This window comes from Emydura macquarii, unplaced genomic scaffold (genome assembly GCF_026122565.2).
Source record: "Emydura macquarii macquarii isolate MOO-44397 ecotype Brisbane River unplaced genomic scaffold, CSIRO-AGI_Emac_v2 contig_729, whole genome shotgun sequence".
Classification (NCBI taxonomy): Eukaryota; Metazoa; Chordata; order Testudines; family Chelidae; genus Emydura; species Emydura macquarii.
Window position 1 is genome coordinate 968,993 of NW_027130866.1, and position 22,129 is coordinate 991,121.

At 54.6% G+C, this 22,129-nt stretch overlaps 1 protein-coding gene across 4 annotated transcripts in view; it reads right to left on the minus strand.

Annotated features, from left to right (window-relative positions):
* Window positions 1-22,129, minus strand: part of XXYLT1 (xyloside xylosyltransferase 1) — a 68,357-nt gene that overhangs the window by 29,179 nt on the left and 17,049 nt on the right. For all 4 annotated transcript variants that reach the window (XM_067542828.1, XM_067542826.1, XM_067542829.1 and 1 more), the window contains exons 2-3: window positions 19,095-19,242; window positions 1,124-1,256 (exon numbers count right to left, since the gene is read on the minus strand). In XM_067542828.1, the coding sequence (XP_067398929.1) occupies window positions 1,124-1,256; window positions 19,095-19,185 (224 nt within the window). In that variant the 5' untranslated portion in view covers window positions 19,186-19,242. The remainder of the gene's footprint in view (window positions 1-1,123; window positions 1,257-19,094; window positions 19,243-22,129) is intronic.

Here is a 22,129-nt window from a genome sequence, read left to right on the forward strand (position 1 = left end):
GCTGTGGCTCGAACTCCTGGGTTCTCCACCTGGGGCGAGCATGCAAAACGGGATTATTGACAGTTTTATCAGAGTACAGCCTCCAGCTTTGTATAAATGGGTCTTGGAGCACCAGACATTCTGCAGTAAAAATATCACCCACTGCAACTGAAAACAGCCCCGCAATAGCAGCAAGCCTCCAGTCCAGGTGGGAATCCACATCTCCATAACATGCAAGTCAACAGATACCCAACACACGCACTCAGCACCCAGCTGGGACCTTCCTTCTATCCCCTTCTGCTGTGTGCCTGCAGTGACATGAAAGAACCAATCAAGTGCAAGGAGCAAGCATGGCCCCTAATATGGAGGTGCTCGCCGTGTCTATTTCTTCCTCTTGTAGGCCGGGGTCAGTGATTCCCTGGCTGGGGTCACGTTAGCACTGGACGTGGTCTTAATTCGGTGCAGACTGGACGTGCGTTGGGCAGGACAGAATGCAACCCATTTACACCTAACATCACCATGAGCCCAAGCCTCCAGCCCCAGAGGTGAGCAGACAGGCCAGGAGCGTGGCTCCGCTGCTCAGAACCTACTGATGACCTCGCGACTGTGATTAGGACTTGGTTTGGCTCAGTAATCAGACTAGCTGTCGGCCGGAAACGCATGGCCCCACAGCAGCCTGGACGAAGGGAAATGTCACTGCTACGACTGACCAAACTAAATCTTGGTGACCAACATTTCTGGACTTCGATGCCTGGAGTTAGGCTCCTATATCCATCCCACAAGTCCCATGGACTCGCCTGGCAGCAGTGTGTCTAGGAACCAGCCACCCCTGGGAGCCGACGCATGGATTTAGGCGTGAAACCTCAGGAACTCAGTTTGGAAAGTTTTGGCCTCTCTTTTGAAAGTGACGGATGGTGTTAAGGTTTAGGCAAACATCAGCTCCTGCACGTTTCTCTTCACACAGACCCTGCAGACTCTAACCCCACCCACCCACACCTACAACCACACCCACCCACCCACCCACACACACCGCCCCAGCAAGCAGGAGTCACGTTATCTCTATACTTCACTTTGCAGAGTAAGTTTCCATGTCAGCAAAAACCAGGACAGCCACTTCTGCTGAGTGCCAGGCATGCTGCCCTACCTGTAGACGGGCTGCATTTCTCTGGCTATCCCAATGACAGCTCCTGGCGGGAAATTGTCAAACTCCTCAAACAGCTCTCGGATGTTGGTCTTGTACTTCAGGTCCAAGTCCACCTGGATCAGCCGTTCTATCTCTAGGAGAGAGAGAGGAAAGATTAGCAATACAGCTGTGAATCAATGGTGACGTCAACTCAGCCCTGGTCTACACTGACCTGGCGGTTCGGCGGCAGTCGACCGGAGTTACACAAGCTATGCAGAGTACCTTGCGTAACTCCCGCCGACTGTTGTGCTTCCCTTCTGCACGCTGTCTGCACTGCACTATGCCACTTGAGGGGTTGGATTCGATCTGGCGGCAGCGGTGATTTTGCCGCCGTCAGTACAGACATACCCTAAGCTATGCTGATTTAATCCACCACAGCAGAGGGGGGACCAATCTACAGGAGTCAGGAGGGGTTAAACTAATAGCACAAGGGGAGGGTAAAAGGAGGGAAATCATGAGCCTTCCAGTTAGCACGAAATCAAGATGTCGAGAACAAAATTAATCAAGGAACCAAAGGACATGAAGAGAAGAAATTCTTAAACTGCACGTACACCAGAGCTAGGGTTACAGCCTGGGTGACAGCCAAGAGGAATCGGAATCGCTTTTATGAGCATAAATGCAATCTAGTTGGCATTACTGAAACCTGGTGGGATGAAGAAGATGAGGTATTGGTGTCTGCTACAGACCCCCAAATCACACTAGAGAACAGGATGACTGGCTCCTTACGCACCTTATTATAAATGTGTAGGAAAAAAAGCTGCGGGATCATGGGGGAGGTCAGTTTGAGCGACATATGCTGGAGATCTCATGCTGCCAGAACTAAAAAAATCCTTGCTATTCTAAACATTATAGATGACAATTTCCTAATTCCTAAAATGTTGCAGCCTACATGGGGGATTCTTTATTAGTCCTTGTCCTAACAGATCACAGATCTAAAAGTTAATGGTAAAGGTATGAGTCATCATGACTTGATCACATATATAACATCCGAGCAGAATGAAGTCCAGACCAGTTATATATATTTGGTGTTTTAATGGGGCCAATTTCACAAAGCTGAAGACAATTATGAGCCAAATCACCTAGGAGGAGGAATTTAATCAGAAAAATGTCAATGATAAATGGGAATTGTTTAAGAACACCTTACTAGATGTCCCAAAAGCCACAATCTTACAATTGAAGAAAAAGGCCACGCTGGTTAAAAAAAACCAACTTGGTTTAGAAGAGAAGTGAATGCAGCTATGAAAAATAATACACAAACACACATACACACAATAAATGGAAGAAAGGAAAGCTGATAGTAATGAATATAAATCAGAAGTTAGGAACTGTAGAAAATTGATAAGGGAAGGAAAAGGACATAAGAAGAAGTCTATGGCCAGCAGAGTTAAGAACAATACATTTTTAAAATATACTAGGAACAGAAAGAATCCTGACAATGGTATTGGTCCATTATTATATGGAAACAGTAGAACTATCAACAGTAATGCAGAAAAGGCAGGAGTGTGCAATAACTATTTCTATTCTGTATTTAGAGAAAAAGCAGATTTATGCAATCTCATAAGAGTGGTGACACCACTCTTTCCTTTCCATGAGTGTGTCTGGAGGATGTTACGCAGAAGCAATTAAAGTCAGACATTTTAAAATCAGCAGGTCCAGATAACTTGCATCCAAGAATTTTAATAGAGCTGTCTGAGGAGCTTGCTGGACTGCTAATGCTGATTTTCAGTAAGTCTTGGAGCAGTGACTCTCAACCTTTCCAGACTACTGTACCCCTTTTGCATACGCCCAAGTTTCACCTAACTTTAAAATAACTTGCTTATAAAATCAGACATAAAAATGCCAAAGTTTCACAGCACACTGTTACTGAAAAGTAGCTTATTTTCTCATTTTTACCACATAATTATAAAATAAGTCAATTTTAATACAAATATTGTACTTACATTTCAGTGTATAGTTTATAGAGAAGTATAAATGAGTCATTGTCCATATAAAATTTTAGTTTGTACTGATTTTGCTAGTGCTTTTATGTAGCCTGTTGTAAAACTAAACAAATATCTAGCTGAGATAATGTACTCCCTGGAAAACCTCTGCCTATCATGCCTACACGTACCCCTGGTTGAGAACTAGTCTTGCAGAACTGGGAAATCTCCAGAAGACAGGAAGAAAGCTAATGTTGTACCAATATTTAAAAAGGGTAATTGGGATGACCTGTGTAATTACAGGTCTGTCAGCCTGACATTGTCCCAGGTAAGATAATGTAGTGGTTGATGTGGGCTCGATTAATAGAGCCCTGCATGGATACAAAATTTGTATCAGCATCCAGTCCGCAGATATAAAGCAGATATTCACAGATTTGCAGGGCTCTAGATATACAATTTGGATCCACATCCATCCGCGATCGGCAAACATGGTCCACGGATATAAAGCGGATAGCGCAGCTTCGCAGGGCTCTATCGATTAATAAAGAATTAAAGTAGCTAATGTCAGTAATGCAAATCAACATGGGTTTACGGAAAACGGGTCCTGCCCAATTAAGTTTATATCTTTTTGATGAGATTACAGGTTTGGTTGATAAACGTAACAATGTTTACATAATATACCTAGATTTCTGTAAGGCACCAGACTGGTGCTGCAAAGATTTTGATTAAAAAGCTAGAACAATATATAAAGCAGCCCTGAGTCAGCGCCTCTGGTTTCAGTTAAACCAGCCACCCAGCAGGTCACTTGATGGCGCTCAGCCCTGAGGCCATTAATCCTGCTCAGAAGGAAGCTGAGCTCAGAGAGGGACGCCCGTTTCCTCTCGCCCCTCTGCACTGGCAGACACACCTCCAGAGGAAAAGAGCCATCCTCAACTCAGCCATGCAGAGAGTAAAACCATTAAAAGCATTTAGTACTAGGCAGAAAAGTAGTACCAGCAAAAATCACCACGGCTTCGCCAGCTGCTGTGTGCCCAGCTAGATTAGCAGCTCGGAGGATTTCCTGTGCGCTCGCTGTTTGCAACGGCAGCACGCCGGGCTCCAACGTTTCTGATTTATCGTGGCACTTCGTCCCTTTACAGTGAGTTTCCCCTTTCTACGAAGAGGGGCTAGCGGGATCAGGTGTCTCCAGCTGCAAGGCCCGGTCTCACACGGGGCACGTCCCAGCGCAAGGACGGGGCTGGCAGCAGGCAGGGCCGAGCGTGGAACCCTTGGGACGTTTTCTCGGGTTGTTTTTAACTTTGCCACTGAACATGTAACTGCCTGTTACCCCTGCTCCCCTCGCTCCTGGGGCTCTCGGGCGCTGTGCAAAGAGCAGTAAACAGCTCCCAGCAGAGATCTCCATTAGCAAGGACAGTTTACAGCAGAGGCTGCGAGGCTGCCAGCTTCAACTACAGCGCCGTAGCGGCAAGAGGCGCCAGTTCGGGCTCAGGCGCCGCGGGACCTGCCTCTAGGTGGTGCACAGGGCCCCGGCAGCAGCCAAGTGACATCATGGGCTGGACAACGGCGCGTTACCCTCGAACCAGCGTTGGGAGCTTCTCCTCCCTTCTCCTCCCAGCCCACAGCTCTCAGCCTGCCACGGCCCCGGCGGGGGAGAGTGGCTTTAAAACGGGTGACCCAGCCCCAGAGCGAGGGAGGGAAGCAGCACAGGAGGAAGTGGCAACGGCACGAGATTCATTTCTTTGCCAGAGCTGAGTTCCAGGAGAGCCAGTCACTCTGTGAGCTAAACTCAGGACAAGGGCCAGGTGTTACTGACCTCTATGCCAGGGTCTGACACGGGCTGTGTCTGTCAACGGGCGTGTTACGCAGGCCCCTCGCTCGCAAAGGGAGCCACAAGGGGCTGGATCAGGGCCATCCTTTTCCTGCATCGCATTCTCCTTCCGCACGGGGGTGCTGCACACCGTAGGCAGCAAGTGTGTGCTGGGCCCACTGACCGCGGTCTCTCCGGGTACGTTTACACTGAATTTACACACGGGCTATGTCTGGGCTCCTGCCCCAGTGAGCCGACATGGGCCAGCTGCGGGTGGTTGAGTGGGGCTGTTCTCTCATTTCAGCACCGCCAGTGTTAAAACCGCACGGAGGCACACGGGGATCTCACAGCTGGGGTCACACTGCAGCCTAGATTGTCAGTCGGGTCAGTATGAAGGGCTGGAAACAGCTGCACGCACCACGTTCATTCATCTCTGGCTCTCAGGGGCTCTTACCAGCCCACTTTTACGGCCCTGGCCATTTCAACCAGCTGCAGCTACAGCATGGCATGAGGCGACGCCATAGCAAGAGGCCTAGACCAGTGTGATATCATGGACACAGACTCTACGGTCAGGTGGGACCAATCTGATCTTTTAGTCTGACCTGCACAACGCAGGCCACAGAACCTCGCCCACCCACTCCTGTAATAAACCCCTGACCCAGGACTGAGTTACTGAAGTCCTCAAATCATGGTTTAAAGACTTTAAGGTACAGAGAATCCACCAGCAAGTGAGCCGTGCCCCATGCTGCGGAGGAAGGCGAAAAACCCCACAGCCTTTGCCAATCTGCCCTGGGGGGAAATTCCATCCAGACCCCACATACAGCGACCAGCTAAACCCTGAGCATGTGGGCAAGACTCACCAGCCAGACACCCAGAAAGAATTCTCCGTAGTAACTCAGAACCCACCCATCTAACGTCCCATCACAGGCCATTGGCATCTCTACCCCCAGTGGTCACAGATCAGTCAGCTGCCGAACGAGGCTGTCCCATCAGCCCATCCCCTCCACACATTTATCAAGCTCAGTCTTGAAGCCAGCTCGGTTTCTCGCCCCCACTGCTCCCCTTGGGAAGCTGCTCCAGAACTTCACTTCCCTGCTGGTTAGAAACCTGAGTCTAATTTCAAGTCTGAACTTCCTGAATGCCAGTTTATAGCCATCAGTTCTTGTGTCCACACTGGCGCTGAACTTAAATAACTCCTCCCCCTGCCTGGTATTTAGCGAGAGCAATCGCATCAGAGGTACCTCAGCCAATCACCAGCCTTATGCCACAGCTAATTTCCATGCAACGTTTCCACGGGTTGCAGGAGGGAGACGGCGCCACCGGGGCATTACTTGGCCCAATGTCACACCCTGGCGCCAGCCCAGCCTGTTGGCTCCTAGGTCAGGGTCCCCCGAGCAGCGGGTGACGTGGGCACGTCTGGAGCGAGCGCTGGGCTGGAAGACAGAAGTCTGTCCCCGCTGGTTGATGAACTCAAGCCGAGCGGGCCCCCTGCGAGCGTGGCCGGTGTCAGAACAGCCCCAATGGCCTGAGATGGAGCCTGGAAAGACTCTGAATGTTCCCCGGCCCCGCTTCAAACCTCCCCGAAGAGAGGAGGAGCAAGCAGGACCCGGGAGATTAGCTGCAGGGGGAGGGAAAGTGGGGCTGCAGCGAGAGAGGAGAACCGGAGTCAGAGCCCAGTCCAACAGCCGTGCAGCTCAGCGGGAGCAGGGCTGGACACGGCACAGCTGCCACACACCCCAGGGGCAGGGCACAAGCACACCCTGCAATACTCACACCCAGGAGGACACAATACCATGCCCCCACAGGGCAAGCCAGGCTGGGAGAGGCTGCCCCTCGCACTTACCTTTAGCTTCAACTCACCACAGCGAATGTGACAGGTCCTCGTGCCCGGCACCCCCAGGCGAATTGCAGACCTGCTGGGACAGACACACCCGCTCCTGCAGACGGAGCAGCCCCTACGCAGGTGGTTTCTTACCAACGTCAACTCCATGGGCCAAATGAATCCCAGGTGTAATCCAGCCCCAGGGTCTCTCCCCCCCATTATTTCTCCCTGTGCTGGGAGGACGCTGCCCCCAGCCCAGTTTTCTGGTTGGGGGTCACGGGAGAATATTCCAAGCCAGAGCTCCACATGCACCATAGACGCGGGAAGCCTGGTTTTATTCCAGTCCTGTCACCTTCCAGGGCTCCATTACAGGATCCCCTTCTACCCTTCCTCCATGACTGCCAGCCCCCGCCCCGCCCGCCCTCCGTGCTCCCGCGCCCCCCTTACAAACGCCAGCGCTGGGGGGAAACAAAGCACCCACCGTTCACAACCTGCAAGTCTCTGCACGGGGACCCACGGGGAGCAGCGCACGGCTGTGGCCCAGTGCAGACGCAAGCTGCGAGCGGCTGCAGATAACACCCAGGCCCTGGCCCAGCCCCCCCCCCTCGCCAAACACCAAGGGAGTCGGGTTAGTCGGTGGCACAGAGCAGATCAGCAGCCAGCAGGAAGGGACACCCCCATGCTGCTCCTGCAAGTTCAGCCACTCGTGTTCTGCCTCTGGCCTCGGGAGCAGACCAGCTTTTCCACAGGGCTGCGCGTGGGGCCCCAGCGCCCCGTTTCAGGCCAACCGAGCCCGCAGCTCTGAGCGCGGCGACCTGGAACTCCCCGGGGTTACAGAACTGCTTGGCATGAAGCCCACAAAACCGCCCATCGCTTTCAGTGCCAGGGTCTTTCCTCCCAATAAATCGCTGCCTCCCCGAGCTGCTGGGCAGCTCCGGGGTTCAGAGAGTCAGCAGACACGGTCCCAGGCATGGCTGATTTCATTGCTCGCCCCTACGCACCGCCCGGCGCGTGCTGTGTTCCCTGGACTGGCTGTGCAGGGCCTGGACAACGCACACGGCAGGGCAACGCTGGCCAAAGAGGAGGGCTGCCATAAACACAACCTGGACGTTGCCTACCCGGGAAGAGAGGAGTGCCAGATGCATCCTGCTGCAGCTGTTGGGGGAGCACAGGGAGCCTTTATTAACGGACAGACCCAGGGAGCAGACCTGGGGGGGGGGTGTCTGCGCTGAGCAGGGGGAGGCAATTGGCTCATAACGTTTAGACAAAGGACCAGGCAGCAGAATATTGCCTCGAGACGCTGTGCAGCAGTTTCCAGAGGTTACACGGCGGCTCGCAGCCCCTGGGACACAGGGAAGGTCATCGTCCCCCAGGTGCGCCGAGGAAACGGCCCAGTCGAGGGGAAGTGATTTGCGCGGTGTCTCAGAGCAGGATTGGAGGTCCCGGCTCGCTCCACAGCCAGCACTGCCCTGCTCCGGGCGGAATGGCCACGCCAAGTCACCTCCGCTCCGGAGAGCCGCCAGCACAGCCCAGAAATGACGTTTGTCTGTCTGCATCCATGCCCCTGTGCCCGGGGAAGCAGCTCTGGCCAAGGGGCTGGAGGGTGTGAACGGCTGCCCAGCCGCCAGCACGTGCGTCTGCAGCCTGGACTGCCAGCACAGGGGCACACAGGTGACGGGCTGGGGACCGAGCTCCCAGCCGCAGCCCTGCTGAGCGCTGGGTGTTTGCAGAGCTGGGGCAGTTCCTTCAGCTCAGGGAGCATCTTCACACCCAGATGGGCGCTCGCCATGAAGCCAGAGAGCAGCTGAGCAGCCTGGCGTGGGCTCAGTCCTGCAGCCTGTACGTGAGCAAGGGCTGCCTCGTGGGCAAGGCGATGGCCAAGAACCCCAGAGGATGCCGGCCAGGGAGCGGAGACCCCAGCCCCTCTGAATTTCTTGCCCAGGAGGGGAAAAAGAAGCTGCCACGTGCCGTTATTCCAATCAATCGAACCGACAAGGACTGATAAATACAGGGCCAGGAGCTGCCCTCCTAGCACCCAGTGAGGAAGGGGAGGGCGGGGGGTGCAGCGCCACAGCGCACAGCCCAGGGGGAGCAGGGGGATCCCAGAGCGGGAGCCAGGTCAAACGCCCGGGTTTGAACGAGGTTTAAACAGCTTTACCATTAGCTGAACAAGATTGTGCAATTGGTTCTACGCTGACTTTGAAAGAAACCAGATCTCCCTGGCGTTCCGGGGAGGAAATGCACGTGGGGAGGGGTGAGGACGACAGCCACGCGGGCCGCACAGCAACCGTCACTCCCATCTGTGCGGACAGGGTGTCAAGCCAAGCCACGCACCGGCGGAGAGAGAGCACCACCTACGGGCAGTACGCACGCTCGGCCAGCAAGCAGGGCACGGCCGGCGGCACTTCTCGGGGAGGAGAGCGTGTCTCAGGCAGTGGTGTTAAATAAGCCGATGAAACAAGCCATTTCCCACTGCTCCAGGGTAAAGTGGCCGTGTGGAGGAGTGCGTGCAGCCAGCCAAACCAGGGGTGAGATGACGGGGCCCCTGAGCCAAGTGGTTCCCGGGCGCAGGTCAGCCCAAAGTCCAGGCAGCCCGCACGTGGGGCAGAGACACGCACCGTGGGGCAGAGACATGCACCGTGGGGCAGCCTGCTCTCTGCTCCACGGTTTCGCGTTGGACTCCTGGCTCCTTGAATGGTTTTTGCTTCCTGGAAATTACTCTGATGATGGGGGCGGAGGGCAGGCTCCCAGCATGCTGAGCGTGCACTTCCAGCCCACAGCTGGCACTGGCCGTTAGCGACAGGCCCCAGGCAGGGCTCCACACAGCACAGCCCATCCTCTCAGCCTGGGACAATCTCCCACCTGGCTTTGAACTTGGAGGACGGTCCCTTATTTCCACCTAACCCCAGCACTGAACACCCCACACTTGGCCAAGCCCCAGCCTGGCCTGTCTCTGTGGCTATGCACGAGCTGTCTGAGAGGTGCCCAGTGCTCTCCTCTCCCAGGGCAGTCAGCGGGAGCAGCGGGTGCTCTGCTCCCCCGCGCAGGACCAGAGCCCCTGGCTATAAACCGCCTGTGCGCCACGGGGCACCCTGCATTCCAGCAAGGGGGTCTGGGACTTGAACCTGCACGGCGCTCAGACGCACACGCAGCATCTCCGCACTGCTCCAGCCAGCGGGGCACGAAGCCCGGGTCCGCCGACCTCAAGGGACCGGGAGGCAGGGATGCCTAGGAAAAAGCATCACCAACGTGACCAAGTGAGTGCCCCAGTGCCTGACGGGGGATGTGAGACGGGGCGGGGCAGGCGTTCAGTGAGGGGGAGACGTACTGGCAGGGGCAGGTAACTTGCACAGGCCCCTCGAAGTCTGCGGGCAGCAGCAGGCCCCAGCCAGGCCATGCGAGTCAGCACTGAAGCTCCTCAGATGCCCAGACCCAGAGTAAACCCAACGTGGATCCGCACAGCTTAGTTACACAAACACCTGCTGCTCCTTTGTCAGCCCTGTCTCAACGGCTTCCTTTGCTCCTTAACCCCCGAGTTCCCGGCTGTTCTCCTGCAGTTTGTCCTGGGGCTTCCCCCAGGGCTTCTTGTCGGCAGCATTAATTTCACATCCATAAATCAAAGTTGGGCTTTTCACAAGCCGCGCCTTGTTCATTTCGAGATTTCGTGTTTTTTCGTGTTGTCTCAAGGGAGGCCATTGCTGAGCGAGCCATCCCCAGTCTTCTTCCGATTTCTTTAGACCAACCTCCTTGGTTGGGTACATAGGATCCCAAACCTCTGCTTGGGTACCTGTGGTGCGGCCTGACAATGACTTTTTGGAAGCACTGCTTGGGCGGTTTCCAGCAGAGGCGTTTTCATTTGATTCCGAACTTCATTGGAGTTGTTCTCCTCTTTCACCCGTCTACCAAAGGTGCCTCAACTAACTCCCGAGGGCAGGCAGGGAGGGACAATGGGACCGCAGACAAACACCACCCTTCTGTCATCTCTTTCTAAACTCTCAACCCCTTGGAAGGTTGCTGGTGAGACAGCACAGAGCAGCTGGCCCTCCAAAGCCAGCCACATTGCACCTCGCTGCTGATGTGGTGATTTAAATACCAAAGCACGCACCACACAATGCGTTCCCAAGTTGCCTTTCCGCTGTCAAGATCTTTTAAACAAAGGAAGAGTGGCCGTGGGCACGGAGAGAACCCGTGAGCCTCAAAGCCATTGGCTGGCACTGGTTGCTGTTCAACTCCCCTCCAACCCTCCCACTTCTCACGATGACAGTTAAGACTCATTGCTACAGACGCTAGAAGAAAGCCTCCCCTGCTCCCCCAGGCCGTGTATCTGTGTGACGACACTGGCAGGGCAGATGCCAAGACCCTGTCGTTCCGCAGTAGGTGAAATAACAGCACATGCCTGGCTTGCTTTGACAGATCTAGGACATGCAAAATAACCACCGTCAGCGCTCTAGCAAGGGGCAGCTCGTGGAAATAACAACACCTGACACTACCCCGAGGGCCGTGGGACAAGACTGACTGGGACGATGATTCTGTCCCAGGGGACTGTCCTGAACACGCCTCTCCCATTAAACTCAAACAGCAACAGCAGCATCCCTGTCCCCGCGGCCCTGCTGGAGCGTGCGACACGCCCCGGGGAGTCTGCTCCTTCGCCAGAGTGAGTGAGACAGAACGAGAAGCTCCTGAAAGGCGCCAGGCGGACCCCTCTGGCCACCGAAGGCCTCTGCTCTCCCCCAAAGAAGCAGGTTCAGCACCGACTGGGGCAGCAGAGCTTTCCCCATAGCTCTTGGCCTGCCTGCTGCACCCGGGGTGTGCGCACACAAACTCTGCTCTCTCTGAACGCTCTCCCCGGCGTTCCTGGCCATCAGTAAATCAGTTTGTGTTTTAAAGGAAGGCAGGACTGCAGCACAATCACCTGCAGAGTGGCTGGCAGGAAACGAGGGATTCGCCCCACGACAACAAAACCCTGTGGCCGAAATGTAGAAATGCTGCCTCATGGGAGCTGCAGCTCAGGTGCCCGGAGAGTCAGTGCCGCTCAAACTACATCTCCCATGATGTGCCGCCGCTCCAGGTCACATGGCTGCAGTGCATCATGGGAGATGTAGTCCAGCGGGGGAGCCCAGTCCATGGAGGAGAAAGGGGCTTGAGGTACCCAAACCACAACTCCCATGAGGCAGCACGGGCAGCATTTCAGACTCAAAATATTTTGGTTTTCAGCCCAACACATTTTGGGTGTTTGGTTTTTGAGGGACAAACCCGGACAGGTTCTGTGGAAAGCACGCCCCGTGTGTGAAACGTGGTGGTTGGTTCTGTTGAAAACCGTTGATGGAAAATTTTCGACCAGCCCTTGATACCGTGGCCAGGCAGCCAGGGAAAAAGCAGCAGTAGCACGGGTGGGCCTGAGCTCCAGCTCCGATTCAGATTCAAAGCACTGCGGGGTGGGAAGGGGCCATCTGGCCTCTTGCTTCAGGCCCGGCTCCAATCAACAGCAGCACCTAGATTTTCTCCCCCTCTCCCCTGCCAGGACGACTGCTCTGCAGGAGCTTTGCCCTGGCGCACTGCGGCTGCAAAACACGGCAGGTCGCTCCGGGGAGATGGCGGCTGTTTTCCACATGCCTGCTCCTGCTGGTCTTTGTCCAGTCTGGCTGCCTCTGAAAGCACCATATTATGGCCCAGTGCAAGGCTGCTGGGGGACTGCCCCGGGTACGTGTGTAAGCTTGCAGATGTGTGGGCAAAGCAACCCCTGCGGTCCGTGATCTGCCATACCCTCCGTGTGTGTGCGCTGCAGGTGTTAGAAATTCACTGGCAGGGAGAAAGCCTGACAATCCACTGCCCTGATAGGAGTGACTGGGTTTTCCTACCCAGAGTGTTAATTAGAAACTCCAGCCTTCCTTCTAGATGGCAGTTTCACTGCGAGGAAAAGATCGGTCTGTGTCCCACTGGGCTGCCAGCACTGGAAGGGAAAAGGCTTCTCTTTCCTCATTCTAGATTCTTTTTAAAGAGCTGGTGTGAGTAGAGGAGAAGTTTATTCCCTGCTGGAGCAATTATTTTCCTCCAGTTTTGTTAACAGCTCCAGCTTCTTCAGAAATCTTACAGCACCTTGTCTGTTGCACTTGGAAATGCCTGATCACCAGGCCATGCGGCTCCACTCGATATTTCCATTCTGAAATGCTGCTGCAGTGGCTCGGGGGAGTTCACGTCGGGGCTTCCTGCCGCCTTTCTCCTCTACAGACGCTCAGTGACATTCCCTAAAACCTGCCAGCCCCACCTCCAGGTGTTTACAGTCAGTCAATCACAGACCCTAAGAGATCTCCCTTCATTCCTTTTCTGACAACTCCCGACTCTGAATGTCGCAGACACATCATAACCAAATGAACAAGAAGACGTTTCAAAGCTGGGCCAAACCCACCAGAGCCCAGTGCCTTCCCCCCCGTGATAAACCCGCTGTTTGGGGACACAGCTGAAATCAGCTCACTGCACAGGTAGTGATTCAGCTACGTCAAAAGATAAGCTATGGCTCCTCCGGTACACAAGAGAGCCCCTGAATCCTACTCACTGCCCAGCCTGCCCAGAATCATTCCCTCTCTCTGCTGGATAACTGATCACAGCTTACGGTGGGCTTTGCTGCCTTCTTTGTAGAAATCCTTGTGCATCAATGCAAAGAGACTCAGCCTGTACGCTCCCTGTTCTGTTCATGACAGACCGTCTGATCAGCATCAGCCTCAAGAACTACAGTAAACCACAGATCTAAGCATGTTGCTTCACAACGTGCTCCTATGGCCCACCTCATTCCTGGAAACCGTGTGACCAAGTTACATGGAGGTTCCCCCCATGTATAGCTGACATTTCCATATCGACCAGAGAAAGGTCGCCAGAGCCCTGGGGAAACGGAAGGTGTCTTTAAAGGCAGAGCCCTGCATCTGCTCAGTAACAAGAGTCTCTTACTGTTCTCCCTCGCCCTCTCTTACTAACCTGCATTTTTACATTTTGACTGTTTTCCCACAGGCTCTGAGTACCAAGGTGCAGCTGTTTTTCGGCCTGTCCTATTTACCTTCTGAGTGTTATTTGCTTTGCTGTCCTGCATAGGTCTTTATCCCACCCTTGTCACTGTGGTATCTGCCACTGCCATTCACGGGCTTTTATTGTTCAAATTCTTAACCACCACGGGGCTAACACCTGCTGTGTTCCTTTGCCTGGACCGGGGGTACAACCCCATTCACACCCAGCCTGGCTCCACTCTGGTGAGAGCCAGCACCAACACCTGCTCTCTGCTCCTCCCTGGTGCATAGACCCAGCAGCGAAGGCCGGGTGGGGAACGCCCACTCCCTTCATTAAAGCAGAGAGCAACAAAAAGGAGAAAGGGGCTCCTGTGTCGGAGGCTCCAGCAGAAAGAACAAGGCCACTGCCGGCTGGGCCTTCCATGCTGCTCGTCACAACGCAACAGATCCCAGACCCTCCTGCAGCTGAAGCACCCCGAGATTTGAACTCACGCACACTCTCCCTTAGCACTCTGCAATATAGGGCCCACGACACACGGCTGGCAGTTCTTATTCTGCCCAGGGCAGAGTAGTGGGCGCATGCTCGATAGCCAGTTCACTACAACGATGCCAACATGAAAGCAAGTCACTCTCCTTGGAAACATCAGAACAGCCAGACTGGGTCAGACCAATGGCCCATCTAGCCCAGCATCCTGTCTTCTGACCGTGGCCAAGGCCAGGTGCGTCAGAGGGAATGAACAGAACAGGGCAGTTATCGAGTGATCCACTCCATCACCACCACCAGCTTCTGGCAGTCGGGGACTAGGGACACCCAGAGCATGGGGTTGTCTCCCTGACCCTCTTGTCTAATAGGCATTGATGGGCCTGTCCTCCATGACCTTAGCTAGCTCTTTTTTGAACCCAGTTATCGTCTTGGCCTTCACAACACACTCTGGGAACAGGTCCCACAGGCTGACTGTCAGTGTGTGTAAACGTACTTTTATTGGTCTGTTTTAAACCCGCTGCCTATTAACTTAATTGGGTGGCACCTGGTTCCTGTGTTACAAGAAGGAGTAAACAACACTTCCCGATTCACTTTCTCCGCACCACTCATGATTTTATAAACCTCTGTCCTATCCCCTCTCTGTCGTCTCTTTTCCAAGCTGAAAAATGCCAATCTTTTAAATCCCTCCCTATACAGAAGCTGTTCCATACCCCTCCTCATTTTTGTTGCCTTTCTCTGTACTTTTCCAATTCTAATATCTCTTTTCTGAGAAGGTGCACCAGATCTGCACGCAGTATTCAAGGCGTGGGAGTACCATAGATTTAGAGGCATTATGATATTTTCTGTCTTATTATCTATCCCTTTCCTAATGGTTCCTAAGATGCTTTTCTGACTGCTGCAGCACACTGAATGGATGTTTCTGAGAACTGTCCACAATGACTCCGCAGTCTCTTGAGAGGTAACAGCTAATGGAGAGCCCAGCATTTTACATGTGTGGTTGGGATTCTGTTCTCCAATGTGCATTACTTTGCATTTATCAGCATTAAGTTTCATCTGCCTTTTTGTTGCCCAGTCACCCCGTTTTGTGAGATCCCTTTGTAACTCTTCACAGTCTGCTGTGGACTTAACTACCTTGAGTAGTTTTGTGTCATCTGCAAATTTTGTCATCTCACTGTTTGCCCCTTTTTCCAGATCATTTCTGAATATGCTGAACAGCGCTGGTCCCCGTACAGAACCGCCAGGGACACCACTGCTTACCTCTCTCCATTCCGAAAACTGACCATTCATTCCTACCCTGGCTGGCTGGACTGCTGGGCCGTTCGGTGCTTGACATGCAGTCTGTCCCTACACTCCTCTGACCACGCCAGCAGCACCTGACCACTCCCTCCTTCTGGGGCTAACTCAGAGCAACAGGGACATGTACAAGAATCCCAAACCTTGCCCTGGAGCCAGCAGCTCAAACCACGCTCACAGCACTGACAGAACCTGCATGTGTAACAGCCTCTCAGATCAAGGTTTCCAAGGAAGTGACTGACCTTCCCCAGTCTGAGCTTTTCCTTCTCTTTTGTTAATGGCAGGCGACAAATCTATTGTGAGCTGCCCCAGGTGCCCACAGGAAGGAGACAGGCTCCAGAAACGAGACGAGTGACTGACACGTCTGGCCACGAAGCCATTGCCCTGTGCATTCCACTCACGTCTCAGCAGACTGAGCCAGTGCTGCACAACGCAGGCAGAGCTCAGGCTGGGTGGAGGCCAGCCGGCTCCCACAGCTCCGTCCATCCTTGCAGGGCAATGCCAGCTTCAGAGGAAGCCAGTGATGCCAGCCAAAGGAAGGAGACGCTTTGAGAGTGACGAGAATTAACACGCGGGATCCATCACCACAGTGCCCTATTGCACTGGAGGCAACTAGCTGCAGCAATTCAAAGGCCATTCCAAAGGGCCTCCAGCCGTCAGTGGTCCATAACGAGAGCACATTGCCCTGCCTATAGGCACCACCACCAGGAGAGCCAAGCACTCCGTCCAGCACGCTGTCACTGCGTCCTGCGATTGCTCCGGTACGTGTCAGGAGGCAGCAAGGGGGTTTGCACCCAATTCAGCTTCAGGAGGGTATGAAATCAGCTACCATGTGATGGGCTGCCCCCACGCTGTCGTGAGCCACGAATTTCAACAAATGCTCAAAGGCTGCGGGGAGAACCAGCTCTGGGTTTGGGATTGCAGCCTTCCAAGCCAAAGCGAGGCTTCCCGGGGGCAGATGGGAGCACGGGCTTCACAGATGGACGAGGACAAAGCCGGGTGGGGAAGAAAGACGAGAGCAGCGGCTGGGCTGTGGAAAAGCAGGTCTTTGCTGTTTTGGAAATTGAAAATGGTTTTGGAGTATCAGTTAACGAGACAGATCCCGAGCTCAGCCCCGCACACTTTCCTGCTCTGCCCTATGCTGGCTGCCTGCCCAGGCCAATCCAGACGCTCTAACAACCCTGGTCGTTAGAGATCCACTTTCGCTGTATGATCGGCCAACGAACAGAACAGAATAGAAAGCCCACCAAGAAATAACCCAAGACAGCCTCTTTCTTCAGGGCATCTCTCCCCCAACCATTCTGCACGCTCCCTGGTGTCACTGAGTTCAGACCTTCACAGTACGGTCTCGGGTCACCCGCCCTGCTGCATGACGCCAAGACCCTCCTGCAGAAGGCTGGGTTTGAAAGGGCTGCCCAGGAACAAAGGAAGGATGTCAGCCTCGGCTCCATTTCCGTCTGGTCTGGAAAGTAAACGCTGCCTGGAGAGCTGCCGCAGCTGCAAGATACACTCTGGGCTCAGGCAAGTCACCCCACATTGCGTTAACTCAGCTACACCGGGGCATCATGGCCCAAACCAGCTCTTCTCCAACAGGAGCTTCCCTCGGGGTGTTCCATAACGCCCCTAGCGACCCTGGCATATGTCAATCATTATGTGTACGTCTACACTGCGATCCCAGGCATGCCTGGAGCACACGTAGACATCCCTAGGCCAGCTGTGATCTAGCTAGCTCCAACAACAAAAGCGCCTGCTGTACAACCTGACCAAGGACCCAGGGGATGCACTCAAGCAGCTACTGCCAGGTGATTTGGATCCCAGGAGAACAGAGTGTCCAAATCCCTTGGACAGCTTGGGACATCTCAGCCCTGACATATCAGAAAGAATTGCCACGTTCCTGGGAACACTTGCTCTAGCCAGGACAAAGCTCAAGAGCCAGCCATCCTGACGGGCCTTTCCCATCAGCGACGCCAATCTCGATTCCCAGCCCTGTTCTAAGCACTGCAGCGCACTGCCCGCCCACAGCACACGGCAGCCCATGGCCCGGCTCAGCCAGGCACCAAGGGTGGGGGCGACTCAGACACCGGTGCCTGGATGAATCTGGGATGCAAAATGCTGTGGAGGAAGGGCCCACAACACCCACACACCACACAACACCCACGCGGTCTGTGACCATCCAGTCCTGACACAAACACCCGTTAATGCGTCAGCAACTCAGCCTCTCCCCCAGTTCTGAGCTCTGCTGTGAGAAACGAGTCCTCGCCCGACGGGAGAGCAGAGCAGGGCACAGTGAGGGACAGGCTGAGCCCACGGAGAAGCTGGGTCCCAGGAGAACCACCCCTGAGGAAGGAAGAGGCTGCAGCTAACTGCCAGGGCTGCTGTGTTTTCCTGTAGATTTATTGCTGCTCCCTGGTCCCACAATAACGCAGTGAGCGAGGGCACAATAAAGACAGATAAAGAGGAAATCAATGACCATCCATCAAGAGAGCTTTACAAAGCTGCTGGGAAAGGAATGCGCTAATCAATACGCAGCTCTCCCCCCGGCGTGGCTCACATGCCGCCAGCCAGCCAGGGGCCGCCAGCTACTGCAAACGTGCTGCGTCTCCCTCCGCTCGCCAGCCCAGGTGGGGGATGGAAAAGCATGAAGCTAACACAGCTGGAGAGTTTCAGATATTGTCGGCAGCAGAGACAGGGCCAGGGCCAGGGCCTGCGCCAGGGCAGCCTCCCGCTCTGAACTTCTTTGCGGCGCGGGGATGCTTGTCTGCTTTACTTCAGTTCCTTTCAGCTGGGCTCCAGGTGCACTAAGGAAACTCAGACATCACACAGCAGCCTTCCGACACACTGACTGACCTGGAAACCACCAGCACCCAGCCACACACACGCACCCCAGCCTCTGCTCCACTCACACCACCGAGAGCCTGTCACCAGCAGAGCCCCCTCCACCTGAGCTTCGGGCGCTCACAGCTGCAGACCCGCACGGCCCAGAGAGCTCCACAGCAGGGCTTCTTTGGGCCCACCACGACGGAAGGAAAGGTCTGTCTTTAAACGCAGGTTCACCAACTCACCACGCTCTCCTGCCCAGGGGTTTGGGGACGGCTCAGCCCAAAGAGCGACACGTGGCCTTCGCCAGCACCATTTGGCCAGGCTCCTTGTAACACACCATCATTTCTCGCAAACAGTGAGCAGAAATCGGGCTCTGATCCCAGTACAGGCAGCTACCTCCCTTGGGAAAGGTGTAAGCACATTATGGAGCACGGGAGGAGACGCCTCATTCAGTGTCCGATGCAGGGCTCAGCCCCACTGCAGACTAGCCCTGACGCTGTGCGAACACCACCTGGAATAGCAGCTACAGCGTCGCACCTCCCAGCGCCAGTTTTGGGGGCACAGGTAGGAGGAAACCACCAGCTGATACCGCAGTGTGTGTGTCAGCCAGGCAGAGCTGGATCGAGCTACACAGAACGCCCTCTCGCTCTGCATTCGGCGGGCAACGGCTCACGTCTCATCGCCGCCAAACCTCGCTCTTCCCGTCACAACAGGCTCTGCATTTCACTTACCACGGGCGATGTTTGTGTGTCTTATTCTACGGCTGTTGCCAATGCAGTGCGGCACGCTCACCTTTGGGCATGATGAGATGCATGGCCTCCGACAGGAAGAAGATGGAGTCGCTGTAGTAAGCCCCCAGCCCCGCACTGAAGTGTTTCTGCATGGCCTCCACTATTGGGAACAGCTTTTCGGTCAGTTCGTTCACGTCATGGAATATCACCTGGGAGAGACACAAAGGCACCATGAGGCTCATTTTGCTCAGACGACGATACCCCATGTGCTGGGTACATTCACTGGCACTTAACAATTATTATTTTGCTGGATCCCAGCATGCTGGGCACCACACACAGCAAGGGACAGACCCTGACCCAAGGAGTTTACATAGATTACATAGAACTTACATAGATGAGACAGGGACGGGGACTATTTTAACTCCATTGTTCAGATGGGGAAATTGAGGCACAAAGAGATTAAGTGACTTGCCCATGGCCACAGAGGGAACCTGGGGCAGGGCCAGGAGCTGAACCCGGATCCCCTGAGCCACAGCCCGGGGCCTTGACCACAAGCGCAGCCTCCACATTTCAGCACAGGATCAGGAGCAGGGAAGGATGGGCCACAGCACGCTAACGAAATCCAAGCACGAGTGCGGGCAGCCGCTGCCCCGTGCATTGAAAGAAATAAAAATAACTGCTCATTCGCGGGTCCCATGTGCCCCTGTCTGTTCGCTGCCATGGTGTGCGCCGGGCGGGGCTAGTGCTGGATGGAACACACCACTTCACACAAGGGCTGATTTCCGGGGGCTGGCCATGCACAGAGAGTGCGAGCCCGCACAGACATCCCTGCCAGGTGAGCACCGGGCACGTCACAGTAAAGAGCGCTGACAGCGCTGCGGCCCTGAACACGTGGAGCGCCCGAGATGCTCTGTGGCATCCTGCTGAAAGATCTTTCCAGAAAACGCGTTTATAAACCCTCCTGCTGTTCACACCGGACAGAGTCAAAGAGACGCAAACACAAAACATCTGGTTATTCTCAGGAGCTACAGGAAAACAAACCCATGAGCCCCCCAGGCAGGACTGCCCGCAGAGAGCGTGGCAACGAAACCAACGGGGGAACAAAGTGGCTGTTCCCAGAGGAGCAAGCGTTCCCAGAGGGACCGCGGCAGCAGTTAGCGACTGACATTGCACACGTCCCTACATCGGGGCTGCCCAACCTTGCTGGCTGGAGGGCCACAAATGTCATTTTTACAACCCCGAGGGTCCCAGTCGGTCTATCAGCTCACAGAACAGGCACTGATCTAGAACCAAGGACTGCAAATCACGGCATGCTTAAAGGAAACATTTGGATGTGACTGGCCTCATTTTTACATTCACTGTTTACACCTACAAATCGCTCACAGCCCGTCACACGCTCACCGACCAAGCACTCGTGTAGACGCATGGCTGTCACTGCACACTGAAGCACACGGCCTGGCAGCTAAGTCACGCTGGGTGGCCTGCACCGGAAGGCACTGATTTTGAGAGTCCTGCCCCTCCTCAAACATGGTGGGTCCTGGCTGCTCCGCCAGCAGCCCCCTCCCCCCCACTGCAGCCGGACAGAAGGAGTTCGACAAGGAGGCTGCCTCCCTCCTCGCTGATCTCCCGTCCCCCTGGGTGCAGCAGGGACCCCAGTGCCCAGGGACCCAGGCGGAGCGCTTTGCCGTGCTCCCTGCTACAGCTGGGGGAGGGCAGCGCTGATCTCCCATCCCCTGGGCTGCAGCAAGGAGCCTGCACCGGTCTTGTAGCCCTGCAGCAACGCCCTCGCCTGGCTCCTTAGGCAGTGGCTCCCTGTGCAGGCAGCGGGAGGGGAGCAGCGGGCCACTCTGAAAGACCCCGCAGGCCACTTTTGGCCCCTGGGCTGGGAACCACTGCCCTAGTTTATTCTGAGATGTGATCTACGCTGGCAAACGGTAACTTCTGCACAGTCCAATGTTCATTATCTAAATGCCATGCCATGGGACCTGAGTCATGCAAGATAAGCAGGGGAATTTTCAGGGTAATTAATAGTCATTAGGAAAATGACCCTGTTGCTGATAAGACAAGAGTGTGGGATATCTGAGGCTGGAAAATCCCGGTCACACTGTATTCTGTATGAAAAGGGAAACTGGAAATGTTCTGCCACGACACTGGCTCGCCGGGAGCGTTAAATGCAGCCTGACACGTGTGATCCGGAGAGGACACAGGATCTGTTATACTCCTGGAGCAGAATCTGTCCAATGCCGCCACTGCTCCTCTTCCATACGTGTCCCATGCAGCACTGCCCGACTAAAACATCGCCACGTGCAGCGCTGCACATGCTAACCGAGACGCCAAGGCCAGGCCTGAAACAGGCTGCGACGGGTTTTACTAACTCCACCAAACCAAGAGGTAATTCATCCGTCAGAGGAAGGAGTCCCTGATGCCCAGGATACACAATAACTGCCAATCCCATCGTCCATTGCTCTGCACGACACATCAGATGAGAAGTGCTGTCAGGGCCGAGCAGCCATGTCTAGCCCTGCAGATGGACCTGCCCTTGGATGGCGTCTCGTTTTACCTGGACGTAGAACGTTTACCTTGACTGTGGACGTGGCCAATGAACAGGGAATGACGTCAAATCAGAGTCAGGCAGCACTGCTGCCTAAAGACAGAAGAAGTGAGTCTGTTCATAGGATAAAGATTTATCCTCGAGTTCTCCAGGGCAGGGATCCTGGCAGAATTCCCCTCTTCAAGACTTGTCAGACACAAGCCAAGACGTTCAGACACTGTCTGCATTAGGAAAATGGCTCATGGTGAACAGCAGCTGCCGGCCACAGGTCACAGTCCTTGAGACGAGAGTGCTCTGGTCCCTCTGTCTACACACGCTCTTGGCGAACAGAGGCGTAGGTCTGTTTAGGTCCACAAGAAGGTGCCACTTGCTTTATAGCAGCCACCATCATTTCTGAGTAGTTTGAGGACTGAAAATCCTCTTGTCTCTTTATGACAAGCTGAAATTGTTGCTGGGCTGCCCGAGCATGAAACACATTTGTTATGACCTTGAGGGAAAACAGGGGAGTGGAGGGGCAGGAAGGGACAAGTGTGAAGCTGCCCCTC